Below are 27,846 nucleotides of genomic sequence, written 5' to 3' on the forward strand. Positions count from 1 at the left end.
CTCACAACAGGTCTGAGATCTTCAGGGTGGGGGGTAATGGTTGAGCCTCAGTTCCAAAGAGCAAGAATGGAATGGACAGCCTTTCTGAGGGTGGTAGCTTCCCCCTGGAACACTCTTCCTACCACTAATCAGACCACTAATAATCACTTGAAATCTAGACTCTTGCTCAATGTGTGATATATTCCTAGAATTACAATATATGGGGACCATTGCAAGGTTGATTAGCATCTCAAGCAACTCACGGGCTAGACAAGTGCTTCATAAGCCAAAAATAATAATGCAAACAACTAATGCTGTTCTGGCACTAGATTGTAATGGAGATCAAGCAGATCTGCTGCGATCCCTTACAGAACGTGGCTTGGGATTACTAAATGAAAAAGAGGACAAAACATCTTCAGATGGATGTCTATGATTTTAAAAAAAATGATTACACTTTGTGAATATCATGTTTATTAACTGAGGATGTTTTCTCCGATTTCTTTTTAAGTAGACGCTTCATATGGAATTTCTTCCGACTGGAGAATGAACATCTAAACAACTGTGGCCAGTTCCGAGCGGTGAGGGATATCTCTATTGCCCCGCTCCACGTCGACAACCAGACTGCCCTGGAGCAGATGATGGACCACGAGGATGGAGTGAGGAATCACGGGAAAAGCCAGGGCAGCAGGCGGAGAAGCAAGTTCTCCTTGAAGCGATCTAGGTGACCTCACCTGAGCAGCACCACTGTAATATTTTATGTTCAACTGTAGGGCATGCTGGTGACTGCTGTTCTCCTTGTTAACTGGGAAAGTGATGTGGACTGTATTGAAAAGCAAAGATATTTCATCCGGTTCAGCAATTTGGCAATGGTTTGGCTGAAGCTTGTCGAATCTGAAGGAGTGCTCCAGATTACAACAGATATCCCTTAGCTCTGATAGAACATGCCATAGTTGTGATTGTACTGCGAAGAAATATCTTACCACTATAAATGTGCTCATAAATTAACCGCTGCCCCTTATCCAAATTATCATCTCCCACTATGGAGGGTGACTCGTACAGCAAGGTCAGTGTATTCCGACATGTACTCACCCAACATCCAGGTCCTTTGGACTCTGTGCCTCTCCATATACCCCAGCAGCGTGCTGTTTCGCAGGACCATGGAATCGCGTGTGGATACTGGAAATCTGGCAGAGCAGGGGAAGGTGACGCAGCTCTTCAAGTGTCTAGATACCCCACGCACTCCCATTCATCTTGCCACCCATCTAGATGGCAGACTGACACCGCCGAGTCCTTGTGAACCATGCTTCTTCTAAAGGAAAAATTAGATCAGTACCAAAAATCAGTATAATGTTCATACTCTTCAGTTTAAGCATGAAAATGTTCATTGCAAGTGAACTCAGTCATGGGACTAGTGAATTTCAGACTTTCCAGTAGATTTACACGGTCACTGTTGGTGCTGGTAGTAGATTTGCCAGATATTTGGTGATGATGCCGAGTCTGCATGAATTCTAAACTCGTCATAATTAGCGTGCAAAAAGATGATGGAATTGTTCGTGAATGAACACATGTGTTTTTCTGAAATGGCTTCAATAATTTGCGATTTGTCCTGCTCTTATTAGACACAAAATGTCCTTCCTAACACATAGGCATTAACACTCCCAGTGGGAATATATAACCTACATTAGTACCCCGGCAAGGGCACAATCAGAATGAAAGGACCATTCTGATTGGCCCTCGCCGGGGCATTTCCCGGCCGTGAATCCCTCGGATTCCATACCTTTGTCCCCGGCGGGGGGGCGTGGCAGCCCCTCAGCCAATGAGGAGGCTCAAAGCAGGGCCATCCCCGCTCTGAGCCTCCACATGGCTGGAAGCCACCTTTGTCCCCCGCCGGGGATTCAGGTATGTTTTTTTTCCCCCCTCTCTCCCTTCTGCCCTCTCAACCCCACTTACCTTCTTCTTTTTATTTCTTCTGGAGCTGACGCGCTGGGAACAGAAGTGTTTCCAGCACGTCTGCTCCCGATGGCCGCCATGGAAAGGGAAAACATACTCTGTTTTCCCTTTCCCAGCTGCCATTTTCTTGGTCACGCAAATCTTAGTGCCCTGGTCACGCAAATCTTGTAGGCCGGGGTACTAATAGCTATATGCCCCTCGTGGCGGGGGCATTAACGACTATGGTAATGCCCCCGCCGCTCGGGGCTTATTGCTTAATTAATCCAAAATGTTGACTATGCTTTTTTTTCCAAAATATATAATGATCTACATGATGCTTTTTAATCCAAAATCCTCCTGATGTATTTCCTTTATAAAAGTAGCCTTATCAGCCAATTGAAATATGCCTTTAAATAGATGTCTTAAGACTACATTAATGTTTCTATAAAATCATCTACACCAATGGGTCTCACAATTTCAGTGCCAAAACCAAAAAAATGTAAGGATGATTTTCATGTCACCAACAAAATTTGTTAATGTGGGTTCCATGTTTGCATTGCTTTCTTGCCATTTCTGTGCACTTTTCCTGTTCCTTTGAGTGAAGGGGGACCTTGACATTCTTTAATTTATTTGTTCTCTACATTATTGTGCTGTGTCTTATTTGTACCAAAGGTACTAGTGTTTCCCTTTTACCCTGGATCAAAAGTGAGAGTGATATTTTTGGTTCTCATCCACTGGTTGAGTGTATCAGGTTTAAAAGAGTTCATCTGTTGTGGGTCAATCTAAAAGGAAACTGCAAAAAGATAACCTTCCCAAAGGTTGCTTTTCATAAAAAGAAAGGAAATCCTGTTTCCCAGGAAATGGGGCACCAAAACTATAATATAACAATAGACAATATGAGTTGTACCCTTTCTCTTTAGTATTTTATACCCGTTTCGTTCCTTTTGTGGCACCCAAAAACTTTATCCCACCTTCTTGTAAAAAAACTATATTTTTTAAAGTGTACCAAAGTTTCTAATACAAATTTAGCTTAGTAGCCTACTTTATCGGCCCCTTTAATTCAGAATCATAATAAAGTGCATATTGACAGGGAGGATAGATCAGGGGCAACACATTTGTCTTGGAAGCAAGACAACGCTTAGAGACTGGCCTATGCTAATATAGCGCGTTATAAAAGATTAATTAAATATAGCAAGTGCCAGTGATTAATATGATACTTTCTCTAGTTTGGAATGTACAATGAAACTGTCAAATCTGATATTTTGCATTCCTAAACATTTTCCTAGTAAATACTATATTTACATTTTACCTTGTTCTCATGGATTTGGATTTCCTCTTTGTCCCTGTCTAAATCAACATGTTTCTGTTCCCTTCTATTGCTTTGGAATATTCTTCTGGATATATAACTTTACAAAGAGTCATTGTTCCCATGCATCACACTTCTTATCATGCTATTTTAACAGTTTTTTATTTGGATTGAAAAGCGTTTTGCACAATCTTCAAACATTGGAAATATTCTGCAAATCAAATTGAAATCTTTAGTTTCAATATACTTTTCATTATTAACAAAGGTGCACCTTTTAATGTGCAGTTGTTCTTCTTAAGATATTTTCCTTTCATACAAACCATCTTTTCTGCCTTTGTGTTTGTCTATTGCTTTTTATCTTCTAATTTACCTGTATTTCTGCTTTGTTTTCTGGTGCTCCCCTTCCTCTTATCTACATCCCCCAACGGTTGACCAATTAATTAATGTCAACTTCACATGTCAACATGATGAAGGAGTATGTTAGGTTTGAGGACTTGGGATGAATGTTATAGTAAGTATTAGACCACGTTTTAAAATGTAGTGATAACGGGAGTGACAGAAAATGGGTTGTAGGAAACTTCATTGAAAATTAAAATTAACATAAAAGATGACTTTCAAACAAGTCAACTTTTAGAATTTGGCTTGTAAAATAGGATTATAAAAATAGAAAGCCGACCACAGTCTCTTAAATGGGCGATTTACAAATGGTGTGTCTGGGTCTACGTGTTTGTGTGTAGGATTTAGGACCAGGAAGAGAATAGGGTGGCAATCACTACTCTTGCTTGACTGGTGGACAGTAGGAAGGCCTGCACTGGCGTCTCAAGGGTGGGATGAGCAAAATAGCTGTTGGATAGTTTCTATCATGTCTTGGGTGGAGAGAAGTAGGGTGGAATCCATTACTCTTTCATACAATATGTGGATGAGAATAGAGGGGAATTTAGTAAAATCTCCTGGATAGGGGTCACTGCATCAGCTTTGGCTACGACCTTCTATGAGGGCAAAAGCGTTACAGGTTCCACTATTCTTTCATCGATTAAAAAAGAGTGCAGTGATTTGCGCTGCTAGGGTCTGGGTCTAATGAAGTGCAATTGATTTGAATGCATTCTTATCTGAATGCATGGTGACCACTGATCTCTTTTGTGAAGATGGCCTCATTCTGAGTAGGGCGGTTAGGGTTAACGGTCACCAGTAACAAGACCGGTGCCGTTAAACCCTTACCGCCCTATTACGAGTTCCCTTTGCGGGTCCTTCCTTAACCCCTGCTTTTAGCAGGCGTTAAGGACGGGATCCGCAAAGGGACTCCGGGGTCAATAACTGTACCGTCATTTACGGTACCGTTATTGCCGCCTTCCCCCTTCCCATTGAGCCCTATGGGGGCTCAAATAGGAATTGGGAATGGCCCTGGTGAATGGGCAATTACCGGTCCCTCCGACCTCGAAATGGACCGGTAATTACTCCATTCACTAGGCCGGACGAGTTCGGGGGGGAGCCATGCCGCAAATAACGGCGTGGTTACCTCCGAACTCGGAATGAGGCCCATCTCGTCTTCTACTGCTCTTTCATGGGGGAGAAGTGTAGGGTGGATTCCATTTTGCTCTGCTCAGTAAAGAGTAGTGTGATGGCTTCCAGTATTCTTCTCATCTTCATGATGTCACTTCACATCTGTTGGACTTTACTTATAGTTCTTCTATATACAGTGGTGTCTGCAGGCTCATGTCTATCGCATCAGTTCGGGGATACAGTTGATACGTTTGTCCGAGCGCATAACATCTCTCATTTCTCTGATGTGATATTGGGATTATACCAGGTGTCATGCACAGTGTTTTCTTGCTGTACCTCCAGTATGACAGGTGTGAAGGAGTGAGGTCTGTAAATGATGTGTACCACTGCCTCTCTAGGCAAGGCTCGGGGTGTTTTGCTTCCCCAGCCTTGCATAGCTCTTTCGAAATGCTGGTTGGGGAACTGCATGTCTGTATGTGTGTTGGGTGCTCCTGGGCCTCCTCACACATACAGACAGAACAGGCAGGAGTGGGGCATTTTGTCACCCAGGCTGATGAGACCCTTGTGTGTATGTGCAGGAAGCTCTTCCTTCCCGATTCCTTTCCTGTTCATGCTGTGCAGGTGCTGGGTGTGTGTGTGTGTCAACAAAGGGATTTTAAAAATGCCTTTGTTGCACAATCCCACTCCCCAACGGCCAAACTTAGCTCTCCTCCTGGGCATGGGGGGCACAGGGGACAGTGATTGTGTTTTTTTTACTGGACATCTATTTTAGATGTCCAGTATAAAATACCATGCTTTTCCCCTGGGCCCCCACAGCTTCTCGCATACACACATAATTATGTTGATTGTGTGCGTCTGTGAGGCGCTGTGGGGCCCAGAGGAGAGAGGTGGTATTTTTTACTGGACATCTATGATAGATGTTTAGTAAAAAATACCATACCTGCCCACTGGGCACCCAAAGCCTGGCATTCACACACATATAATCACTTTGATTGTGTGCATGTGTTAGGTGCTGTGAGGCTCAGGGGACAGGGATAGTATTTTGTAATGGACATCTATGATAGGTACCTGGTAATAAATACCATGCCTACCCCCTGAGCCCCTCAGAGCCTTGTATACACACCCACAATCACTTTGATTGTGTGTGTTAGGTGCTTTTCGGCCCAGAGAAAAGGGATGGTATATTTTTTTACAAGACATCTATGCTAGATGTCTAGTAAAAAATACCATTCCTGCCCTCTGGGCACCCAAAGCCTGGCATTCCCTCACACATAATCACTTTGATTGTGTGCATGTGTTAGGTGCTGTGGGGCCCAGTGGACAGGGATGGTATGTTTTTTACTAGACATCTATCATAGATGTGTAGCAGAAAATACCATGCAAGCCCCCTGGTCCTCCCAGGGCTTTGCATACACACATAATTATGTTGATTGTGTGCATCTGTGAGGCACTGTGGGACCCAGGGGACAGGGATGGTATTTTGTACTGGACATCTATGATAGATGTCTAGTAAAAAGTACCATGCCAGACCCCTGTGCCCCCCTGTACCTTGCATACACACAATCACATTCATTGTGTGCGTGTGAGGCACCGGGGCCCAGGGGGCAGTTACAGCATTTCTTACTGGGTATGCCCAATAAAGAATGCCAGCCCAATCCACTGGGATTACTAGCACCTCAAATGCAATGTTATACCTGAGCCCTTAGCCCGCCAGCGTCTCGCATGCACAAATCATTGATTATCTGGGGGGAAGGAATGCCATTTATTAATGGGCATCTGTGAGAAATGGGTAGTAAAAAATGCCATGCCTGGGTCCCCCAGCACCTCACACGCACACAATTGATTGTGTGCCTGTTAGGCGCTTGAGGCCCGAGGGGCAGGCATGGCATCTGTGCCAGTAGAAAACGTCATGGCTGTTAAATGGGACACCATCGCCTGCCACAAATCTGCTCCAAAGAGCCCTAGCGCCTCACACTTGCATATAATCACATTCATAATTAATGTGATTATGCCTGAGTGCAAGGTGCTGGTGTACCAGGGCGCAGGCATGGCATGTTTTACAGGGCATGGGTGAAAATGCATGCATGGTAAGTGTTATTATGGCACTGACTGGCATTTCTTACTGTGGCATGACATTTGTATTGGGCATCTTGGATGAAGCAAGCATGGTCAGTGGCATTATTCTTACTGTGGCACGCCATTTTGGATTGGGCATCTTTGATAAAACAACCATTATAAGTGTTATTATGTAGCTAGACTAGCATTTAATTGCAGCCAGTGTAGCTATTTCATATTGTGGTATGCAATATTGTATTGGACATCTTTGGTAAAGCAAGGCTGGCATTTTTAAGTTATAGGTCTATAAATGTCTTATTGTGGTATGACATTGTGTATTGTGCATCTTTGATGAACCAAGCATGATAAGTGTTATTAAGTAGCTAGACTGGCATTTTGGTGCAGCCAGTTTTAACATGTTTAATACTGTGGAATGCATTTTTTATGCTAAAGCCAACTGCTGCTCAAAGCAAACATGATTATGTTATTGATGGAAATACTAGGGTCTAAAGATGCAGTCAGCATGGAAATTAATGGGCACAGCCAGTGTGAGCATGTTTTATACTGGCACATATTGTGGGAAAAGGCATCATGAAAATGTGTTGGAAAAATGCTCCTGTGAACTTTTGGTGACTTGCATCTACTGGATTGTTTCATGAGTTACTCTACAAAACCAAATGCAAACTGTTAACTTTTGAACCCAATTTCTCTAAAAAGTTTGCAAAAAAATGCACCATTTTAACCAATTCTTTTAAAAAACCACCCCGAAACCACCTTGATTGGTTTGGACTCCCTCTCTACGGGTTCCATGTGATAATAACCCCGCAAAAATGTCCCCATACAAGAATGGTTGGCCCACAGGGGGCACCCCTGCAGCCCCCATATATTTTTTAAGGGAGCGGGGGTCACCCCTGCAATTCCCACTCCCATTTACCCCATATATTGTCCCCATAAATACTGTTGCCTATGCCGTTTCCCGGCGACTATGTGTATGGCGACATTATTTATAGGGATAAAATTACCTGATACCCTTTGTACGCTCGGTCACATGGCATATCTGGGAAAAATATTTATTCCCCACCACTTAAAAAATTGACCAGCCGTCACTGAAAGTTGAGTGGCAGAATAAGGAGAAAGAGTAAAATGAAGAGAATGCAGAGGAAGAGGAAGACGAGGTAGGAGGGAAAGGGTCAAAAGTGGAGGAAAGGGAAGATGATTAGGAAGAAACAGAAGTACACTGGGTGAAAAAAAGAAGGTGTGAGACGTCCAGTTCGGTTTTGTGTGCGCAGAGGAGGGAGTGTGATTGGGCACTAGGAGGAAGGGCCAGAAAGCACCCCATCCTTCCTTTGCTAGGGCAGTGTGGATGAGCAAACCATGAGGACACAACCCTGCCCCCTACCTCACACAGAGAAAACTGCACATGGTGAAAGAAAGGCGGCCAAGCTCTCCTAAAGACATGGCTACTCGCAACAGCACAACACTCGGATAAACCAGGAGCCCTACTTCTCAACTCAGTCGTTCATAGCAGAAAAAGTGCTGCAAAAATCCATTTGCTTAGTGAGGAAGAAATCTTCGCAAATAGTCCCTCGAATGTCGGATTCGGAGCCAGAAACCACCTTTCTCTTCACAGAAGTAAGAGATAGAATCAAGGAGAATGCATTTGAATTGCAAACCACGAGTATTGAGGTGCTGCAGGACCCGGGCAGCAGAATGATTTGCGAAATGCTTCCGCGTCCATCCAATGCAGATGCATTCCGCGAAGGACCCCCACTGCTCCGGCGTGGGGTTCCAGGGAGCAGGGATGGCTGGCACTGTGGCAGGGTATTTCTGGGTGTATTCTAACCCACCATGCTTTTCTTGAGTAAGTCTGAACCATTTTGTTCAGAATGTAATTGAAGGTTTTGGTTATAGAGTGAGAAAAGCTTCAAGCAGCAGTGAAGTGCATTACAGGGGAGACTATTTTAGCAGCTTCCCTGCTGATTTAAAAGCCCCGATCATGCCCGACTGGCAGCCCTGTGCGTGCTGCCTGGTGTCTGTAGCATTGTGGAGACGTGGCTCCCTCAATGAGCTGCTGCTAATCTCCTCAGGGAAGCAACTTCACGAAACGCCCCCTTTCCGACAACCCCCCCCCCCCACCCCCGGCCCCCACCCAAGGGGCTGCAGATGTCTCCTGGCTACTTTCGGCTGATTAGCAGCCTTCCCAGCCCTGGCGGCTGCTGTCATGCGCATGCAGAGGGCCCAGGAGACTGGCGGCTAACAGTAATCCCCAAGCATCACACCCTGTGTGTATTCCTTAGCCTGCACTAACGGGTATCCCGCCACCCCCCTCTTCTTTGTCCAGAACATTCCCATACACTCACTTCGTCAGACATTTACTTATGCATTTTGTTCCTCCCCTCCCTTTCTGAACCCCTCTCCCTCACCTTTTGTTTTTCTCCGGCTCTACCAGAAATGTCGTCAGGCCTAGTATGGTAGTCGCCTGTCTGTTTCCATTTCCTTCCCACTCTCCCTCTACCTTCCTTACCTATGTCTTAGCTCTTGCACTATCTGAAATGTCTTCAGGCCGAGTAATAATAATTTGGCCTTTATATAGCGCTACGAACCCTCAGGTATCTGAGCGCTGCTTATTACCCACGGTGTGTGGTGCTCATTTATCGACCTCGGAAGGATGAAAGGCTGAGTTTGGCCCCGCAGGATTCGAAACTGCGTTAGCAGGCTCTGCACGGATGTCAAAGCGAGCGCTCTACTCGCTGTGCCACTTGACCGAGTATGATAGTTAATTTCACATCTTCTTCATGGCCTGTAAGAATGTCATTGTATTTTCCCTTTTTCCCTCCCTTGTTCCCTCCCTTGCCTTGAAGCGCTTTGAAACACATTGTGTATAGGCACGATAAAAATAAACTATCATATCATATCATGTATTTACTTAGGCATGCATTTGCTTAGTCATGCATTTACTTAGGCATGTATTTGCTTAGTCATGCATTTACTTCAGCATGCATTTACTTTGTCATATATTTACTTAGCCATGCATTTACTTAGTCATGCATTTACTTCATCATGTATTTACTTCATCATGTATTTACTTTGTCATATATTTACTTCATCATGTATTTACTTTGTCATATATTTACTTAGGCATGTATTTGCTTAGTCATGCATTTACTTCAGCATGCATTTACTTTGTCATATATTTACTTAGGCATGCATTTACTTAGTCATGCATTTACTTCATCATGTATTTACTTTGTCATATATTTAGTTAGGCATGCATTTACTTAGTCATGCATTTACTTCATCATGTATTTACTTAGTCATGCATTTACTTTGTCATATATTTACTTAGGCATGCATTTACTTAGTCATGCATTTACATAGGCATGCATTTACTTCGGCATGCATGTATTTCGTCATGCATTTACTTAGGCATGTTTTTACTTAGTCATGCATTTATTTTGGCATGCATTTACTTCATCACGCATTTACTTCGGCATGCATTTACTTAGTCATGCATGTCGTACTTCGGCTTGCATTTACTTACTCATGCGTTTACTTCGGCATGCATTTACTTCGGCATGCATTTATTTTGGCTTGATATGATATGGCATTCATATAGCACCTATACACAAGTGTTTCAAGGCACGACGAGGCAAGGGGGGAGGGGGGGACAGAGGGAAGACAAACAACGATCCTACTAGGCCAGGTGTCATTCAGATTGCGCAAGTGCATGGGAAGGGGGAAAGTGCAAAGGAGAGGGGGATGGAAGAGTGCAGTAAATGGGATAATTGACTAATAACAAAAGTAAGTACGGCCAGCTGGTGGCAAGGGCAAGTGCAGACATCCGGTGTCAGTAAATGCATGTCTTGCTTTCGCCTTGTCTCCATCTTCACATTCTCAAGGTGGCAATGGATGTGGTTAAGTTGAGCTGTAAGGTGAGGGTCGAGGGTGGGAAGAATGGGGGTACAGAGGGTCTTCCCCTGTAATGAATTTAATGTTAAGTGAAGCAATGGTAGGGAGAAGTAAAAGTGCCAAAGTGTATGCTAGCGAGGAAAAGATATAAAACCCAAAGTAGCGCATTGTAAATCGATTCACACAGCACCAATGTCTTGGCGTGCAAGTTCTGTGACACAAGAGTCGGGCCACTGGCCCCTTACATCATAAAGGTGGGATGAGCTGCAGCTGCAAAGACGTTTTTTCATTTCCCAGCCCAGCTTCACAATCCCGCTACAAATCTGGAATGCTGGCAAAAGCCTATACACTGCGTATACAAAATCCCAAACTATTGACTTTGTCAGCTCAGCAGGGTGAGCCCAGTGTCATAAGGCCTAGTTGAACGAAGGTCTGCTCTTTACATAGGGCTTTGCTGGGTTAAATTGCTCTGAATAATTATATGGATGTCTATGGTTACACAAGAATACAATTGTGCACAGTAAAAGTAAATGAGGCTGAGAGTTATGAAATTAATCTAACAATATAATAAAATGCCAGATGTATGTTTGTCCGACACAGTAGCTCCGCCTGTTGTCACCGCTAGAGGTAGCTGTTGCCTTAGGATGCATAGAGACATAGAGACAATGCCAATTTGCATAGCTTTGCCTGTTACAGTGGTCCAATTCGCATTGCTTCGCCTGTTGTCGCCGCTAGAGGGAGCTGTAGGTTTAGGGTTGATAGTGGTCCTACTGTGTCAATGAAAATGTGCACTTTGGCTCGTGTACACGAGCCTGTACACTAGTAGGGATATAAGGGGGTCCATGAGCGACATCTAGAGGGCAGGCATGTTTAAGTGCCTTATTTCTAATTTCGCCTTTGTATTTGGGTTTATGAAGCCTGAACCTGGCTAGGAAACAATGGAGAACTGTTAAAGTAATTTGATGTCAACCGAGGTAGGTGGAAGTGTAGGCTATGGGTTATGGTAACTTGGATATCCCAATCTACAGGGGTGGTGTACACCTGGGAGTAGCAGGTCCTATGCGACCTATAGGTATTCCATGTAGGCAGGGTCTTGAGTTCTTCCCTGAACTGCAGGAGTGTTGGAGCAGTCCTGATGCCACTTGGATGGGGCATAGCAAGAGAGGGCCGGTTTCCTGCCTTTTTCTGTGCGGGCAGCTAAATCTGGAGCCGCACAATGGTGTGACTTCTAGAGGAGTGTGTCCCACCACAAAACACAAATAGGCAATGGTGCCACATTGCAGCTTCAGGATTGCAGATAAAAATGGCCGTAAAGTGTCAATAATTCCATTACCACCACATTAACACTGCTTTATTTATTTGTTTATTTTTCTGCCTTGACATATGAGCTAGGGAATTAGAGGAACGGATATTGTTCTAGTTTGGATGTAGATGCCTTTTGGAACTGTAATGTTAAAGGTTTATTTTAAGTTGATGATTATACATATTTGACTTCTAACCAATAAAACATTTAAATAAAAAAATAAAAAATAAAAAATGACCACCACATTACCACCGCTTTAGTTTAGTATAGTTTCGTTTGTTTATTTATAAAGCGCGTCCGAACCCTCAGGTAGCTGGGCGCATAATCATGTGCACAGCAGAGTTACATATCGTTACACGAACACATTAATAAAACAATAAAAGCAGGGTACATACATTAATACAGAGTCTGAACAGTTACATACAGAATACAGAATGTACAGAATACACAGTACAAAATAATTACAGTGGAGAGTGAGGACCGAGTTACAGGGTGGTCCTGTTTAGGATTTAGATAGGGCAAACATTTCTACATGGTGGAGAGATGCGGCTGGCATTACATGTAGGAGAAGGACTAGGTGTTTAGGCTGATAGCCATGATTTCACCATGGCTCTGAATGGCCAGAAAGAAGCTTCCGATCTAATTGCAAGAGGGAGAGCGTTCCAGCATTGTGCTGCGAGAACTGGGAAGCTGGATCCTCCTGCTGTTCTTCGTTGTAGTTGGGAACCTTTAGTTGGCTTTACTGTACTGCCGCATTCCGAGCCTGGAGGTGAAGTGGAGAGTTTACCTTACAAAATCAGCATATTTGCCGCAGTGGATTTACTGCTCACAGTAAATCCACCAAAATCACACTTCTGTACTATGGGCACCAAAAATGGGGACTAACTCTACCATTGCCCCACTTGTAATCCCATGGTACATCTCAGGGACTCAGTGGCTGCAACCCTAAATAGGTTTGGCTGTTATGAGGCGCTATCACTTTTCCGGTTCTTTTTTGGCAGCTCTGTGGATGTTCGGCTGTGCAATGGTGCGGCTGTGGGTCGATCTTTTGCAACCATAGAAGCATATTGTCCCGATCAATTTGGTGTATGACCTGTGGATGCTGGTTGAAGGGAAGCAGAATTGGGGGTGTAATTCCAGAGCACCTGGGATGAGGTTGCTTGGGTTCTGCAGGAAGAACATCACATCAGTTCTGGAGTCTCACAGGCTCAAGAGAAGAGAATTAGGAAGAGAGCATTGAAGCCATGACATTTCTTATGGCACAGCTAGACGAGAGAGCTGTCATTTAAATGCAGCCATCTTGGATTGACCAGATGACTCCATTCCACTGAGATACCCCTTTTCAACTACTGGTCTCTTCTTTTACAAATCATTGATTTCAGGTGCTCAAATCAAATAGTTTCAATGGAAGGTAGCCGTAGCTACAGCTGCCAGAATGCATTCATTGCCAAATGAAAGATTAGGGCAGAAACATGATCACATGATGATCTCTGATCTTGAAAAGTAAGTTTGACTTTCAACTCTTGCTATTTTTCGAAACTAGTTACCACTTTTAGCAAATGCTGCTTGTGCATATGCTGCATCCATGGGTCATCAATAAAGTGTGTTAAAAGAAAACGCCAATAATCGGGTGCAATTTCACTCTGTTACTTCCTTGGGAATTCATGAGTAAATAATGTAAGATCATTTCTGCCACCAGTGCAATAACACTGAAATGCTGCCACTGCGGCCAAGTAGTCTTTGGCCAAGATTTTCCCAAAGACATTGGCCTTAATATTTTAAAGTTTGTACATTTCCATCTCAATGTCTTAACACTCTTTCAGTTCATAGGGAGTTTGTCTGTGGGTCTTTAAAATCTTAGGTGGCCAATTTCATCTCTGACCCACCATTTAGATGTGCCACTAAGAGGTTTTCTCCATTTCATTAGAGCTCATTTTATACAAAAGTGTACATTGCTGGTGGGGACCTATTACGTTTACACTGTAATTAATGTAAGCGGGTCCTGCTGCCACATGTTTGTCATGTTCACTGTGTGGTGCACATGTTAAGAGCAAAAGGCAGCATACACCACCTTTTGCCCATCACATTTGCACTCCATAGTGCAAAGTGAGTAAACACTGGCTGGCATGCCTGGCAACGTTCACTTTTCATTGTGAGCGCTGCTTGCCATGCTTGCAAACAGAAAGCAAGCAGTGCCCACAATTACAATAAAACCCTTCCCGACAGGCAAGCATGTTGGGCAATATTTAATTGTAATTGTAAATGCTGCCTGCCATGCCAGCATGGCAGGGAGCGTGTACAATAGATCCCTATGGGGTCTGCCTGCTTTTATTTTTGCATAAAGCAAGCAGCCCCCATGGTGATCGCCATCATTTGTGCCGGCAGAAAAATCTATGCCCGTGCAAATGCTGGAGCATTTGTGTGGCGGAGATGAAAGAAGCAGGGAAAGGCAAGTTGCGTTCCGCCCATCCTCTCCGCCGTACAAATGATTGATAATGAGCCATGGCGTACATGAATAGCGTAAAAGCCTTACACAAGGCTTTTACGTAATTTATTTGTGTTATATGCTCAAAGAACATGAGCCCCATTGAATGTGACAGCCATGGTTTAAACCGCGTCTGTCACACTTGCATTTCCATCCCTCAAACAGGGTTGGAAATGCTTTTTAGTTTGGGCTATTAGTGCCACCTATAAGCTGAAACTATTGCATTAGAGTACAGATAGTGAGAAATGGCATATGAGGAGGGGCATCAAGCGTGTAGTTGCTGTTTGGTTATTTCCCCACCTATTGATTGTCCATGGCCATGTTAAACTCTTTGGCCATTTCCACCCAGTTCCTGCCCCTCTCTGCCAAAAATACCTCCTCATGGGAACTCTTTGAGCTCGCTTTAATCAGGATTTACCATCAAAATTTGCACTCGAAGAGCCTGGCAGTGTTTTTTCAAAGCAGTCTCCTGAGAGTTAATTACTTCATTGAAGCTGTAAAAGTGCTAGTGGTGTAATAAAAACATCATAACCAGGTCTGCCTTCAGCCACCTGATGTATAAGCAGTATGTCCTTCACTCCATTTTGGCTTGTGTATAAGTATTAGGCATTTGCCAGCCACTGCTATTAGATGCCCAGGTACATGTACCATTTTGCACCTTCTACCATCAAAAGCCAGGTAATGCCACTACAGCAGTGCCTGGCAAGTGCCTTTCCCATGCCTACACAAAAGCCAAAACTGTTGGCATGGCAAGGCTTTTTTAGTTTGGGTTATTCGTTGACGCTTAAGTGCCACCCATAAGCTGAAGCTATTGCTTTGGAATACAAGTAGGAGGGAGATGATATGTGAGGAGGGACATACAGCTTGTGGGTGTTGTTTGGTTATTTTCTTACGCATTGACTGCCCATTGCTAGGATAATCACTATGGCCATACCCAACAAGTGCCTGCCGCTCCCCACCCAAAACAAATCACATGGGAATCTCTTTCAGCTCGCTCTATCAAAGAGCAAAATCAAGCTTTAGCCTGCCAGGGTTTTTCTAAGCTCTCTGCTGAAAGTGGATGGCTTAACTGCAGTTGTAAAAGGCTACAACCCAGGAGGATAGCTCATGGGCAACGCAGTCACCTTTGAAGCAAGACGATGTGGAGCAACACAGGTTCGAACCCCCGGGTCCATGATTAGAAATCTCTGGGTATTAAGCGTGATATAAATCACTAATTATAATTATTATAATTAATGATGTAATACAAATGTCTTAACCAAATGTGCCGTTAGCCACTTGATTCATATCTGTTCCTTGCACTGAGGTCCTGTTAAAAACAGTCAATCACAACAACGGTTTTGGCTTGAGGTATGAGAAAGGCATGTGCCAAGAACTGAAGTCATATGTCCAGGCATTCACTCAATTTTCCAGTTGTTGTGCTCTTATGGCCAAGTAGCACCTGTATATCAGTATATAGCCAATACCTATGACATACCTATGCAAAATCCCAAACTGTTGGCTTTGCCAATTCTCGTTTTAATTGTGTTTCAGAGAGCCAGGCCCTGCAACTGTCTCTGTGAAATGCACTCACAGCAACCATGTGGTTGCTGGGAAGCAGTCATATATTAGTGTTGGTAACATGCTCCCAAACTAATGTATTCAGGGGGGCTGCCAGAACATCTTTGCACTACTGTCCAGACCCCTCCTAAAACGCACAGGTCCCCTTTGAGAATAAGGTGGCCAGCGCATTGTCTCTGTTTGTAGTGCATACTGCAGAAGATATTTAAGTACTCTGCAGGTTTAAAAGATGCACACATTGTATACCTACTTGCAGTACAATAGGAAATATTCCTCTGTTGGGTGATTTGTCAGGTTTTAGTAACCAATTGATCTCCTGAAATGGAAATGTTTATTTATGGGGGTGATGTGGCTTAGAAAATTGTGTTCGCAGATGCCCCGCCCCCCCTTCCCCAGTCGCTGGTGGAACCCCCCAGTTAATCATTTCCATTTCCAGCACTGCTTCCACTGATTGAGAATTTTGAAGAAAATTTTGGCCAAGATGCTAATGGCACATCACAACAGAATAAACGAGTTAAAAAAAGATGCAACCATTGTTAGAAATGGGGAACATTAGATAGACAACACTATTATTACTATAATGGTGAACTATTTTAATTTATATCACCTTTCATTGTACCTTATTATTTGTACAGTGCTTTGGTGATAGTGCTGCATAAAGTCCACACATCAAAATTGAGTTATACACTAAACAGTCTGGGCAAGATTCTCAAAAATGAATGCAAATGAAAAAATCACAAAGGCTGTGTTTTTTTTCCATTCGCGCTCATTAATGGCACTCATTGTGAGTTTGGCGGTGTGGTCAAAAACGGTGGTAACCATGCATTACTGTCGCATTACTGCATCGCCGAAATATGGGTTTTGAGGTAAGGTGGAGGAAAAACCTCCAGCAAAATGCTGGTGGCAGTTCCACCACCTCACCATTTTGGCAGAATTACCGCTGGTTGTGATTCTTCCGAAGTCCTGCAGACTCCATAAATTGGGACTAACATGCCATACCGCCACTTGTTATCCGGTGGTAATTCCACCAGACCAAGTGGCGGTAATGGTAAATCCGTTTGGTGGTATCTCAGTGGATTTATCGCTGAGATACCACCAAACCTGTAATGACGCCTATTTGGGGTCATTACAAGGTTGGTGGTATCCCGCTGGTGTTACCGGCCACCAAACGGATTTACCATTACTGGCACTTGGTCTGCCGGAATTTCTGTCAGAATCCCAGGCGCCAGTAAGGTAAGTAATTCCCCATTCCATGGATTTCCTTAGGAGAAGATTGCCGGAATTACAGTCACCAGAATTAGCAGTGCTGGTAATTCTGTCATTGTTTTGCTGGTGGGGGCATGATTTACTGGAGGTAAATCAGCAGCCCCACCAGCAAACTTGTGTTTTGCCGGTGTGGTAAAAGTGTCCGTGCTGGAAACACTGGCAGTTTTACCAGCAGTTTTACCACACCGGCAACACTGTAATGAACCCCATTCTCTCGTATCCTGACAAGATGCTCAAGTAGTCTAGTGGGGAAGTCTCTCATCCTGAGGACGGGTGTTCAGCAGCAGTAAAATCAAGTAAAACTATGAAAAGCCTTGATGGGCATAAACGGATTCCCCGGATCCCAGGAGATGTATTTTGGCGGATTTCGGATCCGGGAAAATCCGGCACAATGACCAACGCTGAGTGGAAGCGGCCATCTAGTACCGCCAGAGGGGAGGTCAGCGGCCGCATTTTCACTACCTCATCTTACTGTTCACTTTCTATGACTAAACCTAGCATGTAGGGCTGTATCAATGGCGGCCAGTCTCACATTTAACATCATATTTTACACGGGCAATGCCACTTTGGCGGGACTCCAGCGTTCTGCTTTGTGTCTAAGTGAAGAGTGCATGAGCGCGCGAGAATTGAAAGCCTGTCCCGGGGACGCTGCTCACCGCTGTGTAAACGTGACACACAAACACGAGCTCCTCCGCCGCATCAGGGGCAGAGTGTTTATAAGAAGAAGCTAAGAATAGCTCGGAGCCTTGGAGATGCATGTCTAGGCCAGCTAGGAAAGGCAGAGCCGCCCAAGCTGCGCCTGATGAACCATCCAAAGCCCAATATCCATCTCCCATCGACAGCGCAGTTTCCAGCCAACATGGTGCCCAGGACAAACCACTAGAATGTGCCCCCCTGACTGGCAAACGTAACTCCCAAACTACACCTCTGTGTCATGATACAACACCCTCCTCAATATCAATACATCATTGCTAAACAAAAAAAGCTGGTTTGATTCCATTGTAATTCGAGTACTTTACAGAAGAAATCTAATGTAAAACCACATCTGTTGCTGCCCAAGTAAATGGTTCTTCTGTCACGTGCCCTTAGAGAAGGTATTGCCTGAATACAGGTTTAAACTGCCGGTACTGAGACACTGTGGTGTGACCAGTGAAAGTAAGTGTCCCCGAAAATACAACCAAACACTCCCCAATGAGAGTCAATGATGGACACACCCCAGGAGGCAAAGAGACCAAGACCAAGTGCGGGTGAAGGTAAAATGTAAAGTTTATCCCACACCAAATAGGGCAAGCAGAGAACTCTGCAAACTCTGAGAGCGCTCTGCCAAACATCAGAATGCATCCACATTGTGTTACAAAACCCCATCACCTATGACCTGGGAGCTAGGGATTGCATGAATCGATGAGATTGGGCAAAGGGGAGCAGCAGCATGGATTCTACAGGGTTGAAGCTCCAGGATTGGGGAGGCTCCTCGTCGTGTCATGGTGATGCTTGTAGGTCAGCTGGGCTCATCGGGGTGGAGTGCCGGATCAGGAGATATCTGAATTGATACATCTGGGTTGCGCTAACATTTGCCCTTGTGGTAGCACATACTCATTCAGTGTTAACTATAATTCATAATTCCCTGTAAATCCTACAAGTTGTTAATCTAACATCACAAGAGAAATATCACATAACTGTAGGTGCTCTTATCTCATCATCATAAAACACACTATACAATAAAGGGACTGCTTCACGAGTTCAGGTGCCTTGTCAGGGGGCACATGTCAGGGATACCTCTATCATTCTGCTTTGTTATATCTGGTGGGGACATCTTTATAGTATGTTAGTACAAGAGTAAATATACTGCCACCATGGTCAGTCGGGGTTGGGGTGAGCTTGGATACTATCGGGTCAGAGGGCACATAGCTGGTACATCAAAAAGGCAGTGGGATGAGAGGCTTGTTGCCTATATTTCAATTAACCAAGGTCTCGGGGTGTGGACCAAGTTTTATGGTGCTATTGTGGGTCTGGGGGCTTAGGGGAGGGTGGATACTTGGTGCAGGCTTAACGGAAGGGTGAGAGGTTACAATTACAGCATGACATCATCAATGAAATAAGGACCTTTAGATGTCAGCCCGACCTGAGGCGGGAGGAAGGTGGGGGCCGAAAACGTGGTGCTGCAGGAGATGCGAGAGAGGGTCCTGTGGCTTCTAGTTCGTCTACTTTACAGGGTTACATGCACATCATTTAGAATGCGAGGTAGGATTAGGCCAGTGTGGTTGCAGGTACATCGAACAACATGCAAGCTTATGAACATTGTATAGGTTGCACGTTTACGTTTATCATGAGTACCATGTTACAAAGTAAATTCTATCTACAACAGTCTCTGAACGTTACCGTCTTGTATTATATACATTTGGACCAGTATATAAGTTGAGCATCTTTTGTGAACACAGGTATATTTGAAAAACCAGTGAACATCTGGATTGTGTACCTTGTATTATATCGACCAAGTAAATCAACATGTCATACATTAGTGTGTGTGTTTTTCAAAAGACAAGATTCATTCAACAGTATGGGACTTAGACATATGTCCAATAGCTTCATGTACATTAAAAATAGGTGAGGATCCTCTTTTTTCGTTTTCTGAATTTAGCCCCTTAATTCAAACCTACATGAGAGGATTTATAACCTTCACAAAGGGATTAGCAGTATGGGTGAACCCGGGTGGCACACAGGCGTAGAATCTATATCTGTTACTTCAAAAGGAGAACAAGGTTGGGGGATTATCCACAGTGTATGTTATAAATGTGGGGCCTGCAAGGGGACGGGGCATGTTTGTGGAGATGGATTGTTTTCCTTAAACCCAAGCCTTTACCCGGTCATCCTCAGGTCAGTGATGGACTGCGGAAGGTGAAAGATACAGTATTTGTCATGTAGCTTGTTGGCACCTAGTCTCCCGTGGGAACAGGCCTTCTGCAGGGATGCAAAGGGGAGGAGAGTGAGGGAGATGACAGGCTCGCTGTGCGTGATCTCGAGGGGAGAGCTGCAGCTCTGCTGGCTGCCTTTGTCTATGAGGCCTGTGGTACCAAATGGGATTAGCTTTCCGGTCAAATGTGTGCATACATATGAGTTGTCCCGCAGCCATCCCGCATCCCTGGCCACAGGTGCATATGTGGCTGGTGGACAAATCATAATCCACACGTGGGGTTAAAATGGAGGGGGTCACAAAAGACCTTGCCTCCCATACACTAGCCTGCCGGGGTCTGAGGGCCCACGGACCAACGGCCCTGTGTTGCAGGAGTTCTATTCAAACTACCTCACTTGTATTTCGCAAAAGATAAGACTGTAGTAAAAAATAAGAATTATTTTCTGATAGAAGGTTATTATTCCAAGGTGGACAGTATAGTACACTCATATTGTACTCTATCAAAATACCCTTATGAGAGGGAAAGGGGATAAAGAGCACCAATGCATGTTCCTGTCTGCTTTGCATTAAATCACAGAGCATTTCAGGATTATAACAATATTTGACAAACAAATCTCTGATAAAATTGGTTGTATGTGTTAATCAGTAAATACATAACAGACACATGGTTTGGTGCTCACATCACCGTTCACAATACACACCCTAACATTAAAATGTTTGTAACCATGAACCATACATACTCATTTGGACATCTTAAGTTTCAGGTTTTGAGGATAAAATGCCTGCAACATCAGCCACTCAAATAGGGTATAAGGGCTCTTTTGCACCTTCTTTCTGGAGAAGTTTAGATGAGGAGGGGCTGGGTCTCAGCCTGAGCAGTCCCCAATACAGAAACATCTTTAGGGAATTATATCTTTAGACATGAACAGATACCCTTCAAGAGATATCCAATAAAGAGGGAAAAATGTACAGAAAGGATTGTACTTCTTACAAACATTAGCCTGACCAGTAATAAGCTGATGAAGCGTTTTAAACAAGACCAACTTCTGATATGTGGTATAGGGTCCACAGTTCCTCAGCCAAAACCTCATCAGCGTGGCGCAAGCAGACCTCAGGGGTTATTTCTGCAAAAAAAGAAGGCCCATGCTTTATCTAACAGAGCTGGCATTAGCATCTCCTATTAGTGCATCCTGCAGTTAGTGAAAATCATGGTGTGGCAGTGTAGAAAGGCTGTTTGGCCTAGTAGATGTATAATTTGAGGGAACCGCTCAGATTCCTTTATGTGTTTAAGTGTGGGGCAGTATGGCACACTCACTAGAGCTACATACATAATCAATTCCAGAGTGCTGTTGTATGGACATGGGACAAATCACTCAAAAAGAGTCATATGTGCTGTTACATAGAGGAGCAGCACACAGACGCCTAAACAAACAGGTTGGTGACTTGGGCAGTGCACAAATCAATGCTGCACACATATCACTGCATTGACTTGCCATGGATTACTGTCTGCCTGGTGACACAATGGACCCAGTTTTCCTAATCAAGGTGCCAAGTCACATTCAGGAGCCATCTGGCAGTGGTTGGCGTGTTAAGAAAATGAGACGTTTGTTGATGCCGAGAGGATGCATTTAGTCCATGTCCTAAAGCAGCCACTAGACCACTTAGGGAAGAAAATAACAGTTAACCTTCTCAGGCATGCACCATATGTAAGTAAAAAGTAATACACAAAAAAAGGTTTTTCTGTGTGAAATAAAAATACATTAAAATGAAAATAGTTTTAAACTTTTTCTGTGTGACATGTTAATTCTCTTGGAAGAATGTGTTGATTTGTTCAGCTAACTGATGCTTTGTGTTGGCCTTCAGAATAAAAATGCCCTATGTTCAGTTCTGCATTTGGTGTAAAGGCAATGGCTTGGTAAATGAGCCATCACTTATAAATTGCCCCCACTTTAAAGGCTCTTTCAACACAAAGAGCATAAGCAGGACACTGGGGGGGTTGGGGGTGGGGCGTGTCTCCAGAGTATCTAGGAGACTGCTTTCGCAATATGAATTCCTTTATTTGAAATAAAGGCATGCTTAAAGTTTCACCAGCGGCAAACTCAGAGGCAGCTGTCTGGCTCAGACCCTTCCTGTGCCCCCTGCACCCCCTTCGAGCGTTTTATGCTCTACTCCCGGGCAGTCGTCCCACCCAACTGCCCCAGGAAACGGGGCTGCCTATTGATGAGAACTCAATTAATTGATGGCTTGTTGGTTTGGCATGCCTGAAGCGTCGTTCTACAGACCGACACCTGTGAGGCTGCTGGGGGATGAATCCAAGAAACCATTGCAATGTGATTCGGCTCCACAATGCCCCTGAGTGAGTGTTAAAATCATGCTTCAATGGTGCATGCATGGTTTTACACCCCATTTAACACTCTGTGTCATTTTACCATTTTGATAGGTGGAGCGGGACACAAAAAGCAGTTCACGTTCCTGCCATCCATAACCGTTCCACCTGTCAAAGACGAGTACCTTTTCCCCAGCATTTTGTTTTTGATGTTGGCAGAAGTGCACTGGATTCCTATGGAACCCGACTTCTCTTAGTACCTGCTGATAGCTGGAGGGTTCCATAGGAATACATGTAAAAGCCTTCGGCCGTGCTTGTGAGGAGGCACTTCTCAAGTGTAACCATGCATCGAGTCCTGGGTCAGCTTGGATTTCCATGATTGGATGGGCTTCTCAGTGCAAGCAATCAAAAGGGTTATTTTATATACATTTCTATAGCACACGTCCACCCAAAGGCATCTTGGTGCTATGCAGAGTCCGCTCACACAGGCCATACCCTCTGTCGCCCCTTAGACAAACAAGAACCTCTTTAGTGACCGGCGGAAAGCTAAATAATCTGCCGTTGCCCGAAGGCAAAGTGCGAGAGAATTCCAACACCTAGCTGCAAAGACAGAAAAAGCATGCCCCCCAATTCGAGAGAGACATACATGTGGAAAAGGAATAATGTATGACTCAAGGGAACAAAGAGGCCGGTTAGGGACAACACACATGGATTTAAATTGAACTCTCTGAGCCACAGGGAGCCATGGAAGCTGCCGTAGAGCTGGAGAGATGGACATACGATGGGGAATGCCTACCACCAGTCTGGCTGCCGCATTCTACATACTTGCAGGCGGTGCATCAGATATGATGGCTGAGCTAAATATAACGAATTACAATAGGCCAGCACGCTCAGCAGCAGTGCAGCCACCACTGGTGCATGGAACTGCAAGGGGAGAAATCTCAACACCCTATGCAAACCACACAGCCTATAATGACCAGACTGACAAACAGAGACCACCTGAGCCTCCAAGGAGAGCGAGGCAGAGATGTTTACCCCCAAATCCTCCACAACGGAAACCGGAGTGGGAAAGGGACCAAGAGAAGAAGGCCAAAAAGCAGAAGTCCATAGAGAAGGTGTAGACGAGGGGCCCGCGACCAGGATCTTAATCTTGTCCCCATTCAGCTTAAGCCAATTGCAGGTTGTCCACCTCCCCACGTCCTCCAAGCAGCTCCGCAGCTGTGACGCCGGATCAGGGTGAGAAAGATCAAGCCGCAGAATAATCTGGTTGTCATCAGTGCATGAGGGGAACTACAGTGCACTAACTACACAGGTTAGCAGCTCTCTCTTTGCAATTAGCACATTTAAGAAAACGAGACTTTATACATTTTTTATTGCCTGATTCGGTTACAAAATAAACCATATTAGTGTATTTCCTGCGGAACGATGAATTGTGAAGTGGCTGGTAAGATGAGGGGGGTTGACTTTATAGTTTAGATATCAGTACTCTGTCTTGTTGGTATCTCACTGAAACGGAGAGCCCCCTAACAAAGGGAATTCAAATGCACTTTTAAGCTGGCTAAGATCAACACAAACCTATTTTTGGTATATATTATTGACAGTTCAAATAGCACACAAATACAACAAGTAGTTTCACATATTTTGTGGGTGCAAATGAGAGGAATAGGAGCATGGAGAAAAGGCAGGGATGTCATTTGGGGTCGCCAGAGGTTGCAACTGCGACCCCTGAGGTCTCCCTTGCTAACATTTTTAAATGGCTCTTTGTTTCTGGAGTGGCTGGCTTTTTTGTCCAGGCCTCTTAAAAAAACAGGGGTTTGCACAAGTGTAACACTTTGAGCAGTGACCCTGAATAGGAATAACAAATAATTTGTCTTTCTGGAATTCTACACAATAATTGCTAGACTCATTAAAGGGGGTGAGTCACTGATTTAGTCTGTTCTTAAACACATCAACTCAGCCTTTCATCCTTCTGAGGTCGATAAATGAGTACCAACACAGGTTGGGTAATAATATTTGTTCTATATAAAATGCTTAAGTGTAAGTGCTTTATAATCACACATCATTATCATTTAGCCTTGGATGCCTGCTTGCATTCATAGTAATTTGATCATATGGGCCTATGCACACTGATATTAACGATACATATGGTGTCCTAATCTTGTATGAAATGTATATCACATTATAGCAGAGGTCTTCAAACTGTGCGCAACCCTGGGGGGCCGTGAGAAGCCAGCATGAAATGTAAAAAAAATATATATATATATATATATATATATATTCTTTTTTTTTAGTTTGGAGGTAATGGACAGGGGTGGCTCACATGGTCGGACTGGAGCATATAACTGCCTCAGGCACCAATGAAAAAGTGGCCTGCTGTTGAAAATGAATACTCATTCCTTTAGTCACAGACTGTTAGAATAATACCCAAGGGGTTGCTTTCGGTTACAATGTAAGCAAATTGTGACATTTAAAGAATATGTATTCAGCAACAATGGTCAAAACTACTAGCTGCATAGTGAAGTAACACAATAAACTGGCCCACATTGGCCAAAAAAGTGACCCATTTTGACTGGCCCACACTAGCATTTTGCATTTTTGATACAGGCATTGCCCTATTGCCCTATAGGCCAGTCCGAGCTCGGAGGCTCATCCATGATGGGTGAGGGCGCATCCACCCAGTGGCCCCGTCACCCATTATGGGAGAACTGAGGAGCCAGCCCAGTGAAACACTGAGCACACCCTCAGCTGATTTCTCCAACTGAGGGAGTGCTCCTGGGCTGGCTGAACTGTCAAAGGGAAACACTGTTTCCCTTTGACAGTTCATTTATGTTCCCCAGCTGCACATGCTCACTGAGCCATGAAAGGCTGGGGGTGTTTTTTCTTCGCCAGCCTTGCATAGCTCATTGGAAATACTGGCTGGGGCATTGCATGTATGTATGTGCGAGGTGGAGCTCCTGTGCCTCCTCGCACATACGGACAGAGAAGGCTCGAGCAGCACGTTTCAGCACCCACGCCCAGGCCCCTGCAGAAGGTACTTTTATGTTAATTTATTTTGTATTTAAATATGTGTATGGATGCATCTATGTTTGTGTTATGAGTGAGTGTATGGTGATGAGTGCTCGTGTGAATGATAGAGTTATCGCTGTGTGAATGTGTGTGTGTTTGTTTTGGTCCATTGAGCTGATTTTGGTGATTGGGGGGTAGTGGGAGAAGGAGGGTCGTACAACAAAGGCCTTTTAAAAAGGTCTTTGTTGCACAATCTCCCTACCCACCTGCCAAACTCAGCCCTCCTTCTGAGGTGCTGTGGAGCCCAGGGGACAGGGATGGTATTTTTTTTTTACTGGATATCTAGATGTCCAGTAAAAAATATCATGCCTGCACCCTGGGCCCTCCAGTGCCAATTGCAAACTGTTTGGCTTTTTACCCATTTTTATTTTAAGTATGCTTAAAATGCAACATTTTAACCCATTATTTTAAAAAGATTCACGGGGGAAAATCCCCCGAACCCCCCTTGATTGGTTCGGTCGCCATGGCACAACTGCTGGAAAAATCGATGCCCCTCCACTTAAAAAATTCAACAGCCACCACTGGCCCTGGGACTGTGCTGGGAGCAGGGTGTGGGAGCCCAGAGACTGTGGTGGGTGGGGAGAGCACAGGGACTCGGCTAGGAGTGGGATGAGTGAGTCCAGAGACTGTTATAGGAGTAGGTGGGGGAGCCCTGGGATTATGCTGGGGGTAGGGTGCGGTTTGCCATAGTTCATAGCCATTTGGACTTACTGTCCATTTGGCATTTTTGGGGGGACCCTGCCTGCCCACATTTTGCTCGGGCGGGGGCAAGCCTAAAACGTTTGAGAACCACTGCATTATAGTGATAGTGTAACCCTATTTTTCTTTGTGTACTTAGAAACAATGCTATGTGATGCCCCTGCCTGTTTTGTCAAGGGGTGAAAGGTCATGTTCCATCGCATCCTGTGATGGCACTTTGGAGTTGGGTCAAATGACATCACCTCCTGGGATGTCATCAGAGGTCAAGGGTCGAGTGATGTCACTTACGTTACCCCTGTCAATGTTGGTGAAATCACGTCCCTGGGAAAAGGTAGCAAAGTTAACCATAGATTGGAACGTTGAAGGTGCAACAACTTCCTGTGAGTCAGATCAGATAAAACAGCACAGAAATGACACACATCTGAGTTAGAAACCCTTGGTTAGTCTTGTTTGCTGCAGAAGTGCAATCAGCAGTAACAGGGCTATTGGGGTCTATCAGAGTTCAGTGATGACATCGTTTTACGGCTTATGCCGTACTAGGAGTCTTGGTTCTGGGAATTAAATGGTAAGGTTTTTATAATGGATGGAGGGATAGCAGGTACTTCAACGCCAATTACTGAATGGATTGTAATTTGTATTCTTCTAAATTACATGTCTTTTATAGATCCAATTCAGCTTCTTTAATTTTTGCATTTCCCACTTATGGATCATTTGACTCATCTGGCATCCCATTATTTTCTCAAACATATGTATTTATGTATTTATTTATTTATTAATATACAGGAGGAACAATGCTCTTTGGATCACAAAAGAGTGTACAATAAATAAGAAATTAGATTTGACAGGAAGAAGTGAGCTTCTTACAATGGGGTGAGTTTGAGGGACATTCTGACCAGGTTGTGTAGGGGAGTAAATCCAACAGTCACCGGTGGCAATACATAAGTGGACATACATAGATTAAGGACAACAAACATTGGATATTTGTAAGTGCAGGTAGGCGGTATGGTCAGCTGTGCTCGGGACATGACCATGATGGGAGAACTGCCAGAATGGAGGCAGCGGAAGCGAGAGACAGAGGCAGGTTTGAGGCAAGGGAAAAATGTTAGCTAGCAGGCAGATGGGAGGTATGTTAAGAGGGTAACTCAGATGCAAGGAGGTAGGCTTTAAGTTTGGTTTTGAACAAATCTGTGTGGACTGTTTCTCGGATGTCCGGTGGAAGAGAATTCCAAGAAGTGGAGCAAGAAGAGAGAGGCAGGAGAAGGAGGGCCAGTACCAGAAAGGTAGTCGAGGAGGCAGAGTGGAGATTATGAGCAAACATATAGAGTTGGATAGAGGAGAATAGATACAGTGGTGCCTTACAGTGGATACATTTGTAAACCAGGAGAAGAAATTTAAATCTGGCCCTGTTTTGCATCATCAGCCATCCAGCCTGCTGACGGTACAAGGAAGTAGGTTTGAAGAAAGGGAGTTCAAAGAGAGTCCTGGTAGTGAAGTTAATGATCTTGTCGAGAGGACAGAAAGCATAGTTGGGGAGACCAAAGAGGATACTGGC

The 27,846-nt window shown here is 44.3% G+C and overlaps 1 protein-coding gene across 1 annotated transcript in view; it reads left to right on the forward strand.

The window, feature by feature from the left end:
• The window catches only part of LOC138471465 (xenotropic and polytropic retrovirus receptor 1 homolog), a 245,232-nt gene extending 240,842 nt beyond the window's left edge, over nt 1–4,390 (forward strand). The window contains exon 14 of the mRNA XM_069609088.1: nt 491–4,390. Within this exon, the coding sequence (XP_069465189.1) occupies nt 491–704 (214 nt within the window). The 3' untranslated portion in view covers nt 705–4,390. The remainder of the gene's footprint in view (nt 1–490) is intronic.
• Nucleotides 4,391–27,846: the final 23,456 nt, after the last annotated feature.

The sequence above is a fragment of the Ambystoma mexicanum genome, chromosome 8, assembly GCF_040938575.1.
Source record: "Ambystoma mexicanum isolate Mex_15411 chromosome 8, UKY_AmexF1_1, whole genome shotgun sequence".
In the NCBI taxonomy this organism is placed as follows: domain Eukaryota; kingdom Metazoa; phylum Chordata; class Amphibia; order Caudata; family Ambystomatidae; genus Ambystoma; species Ambystoma mexicanum.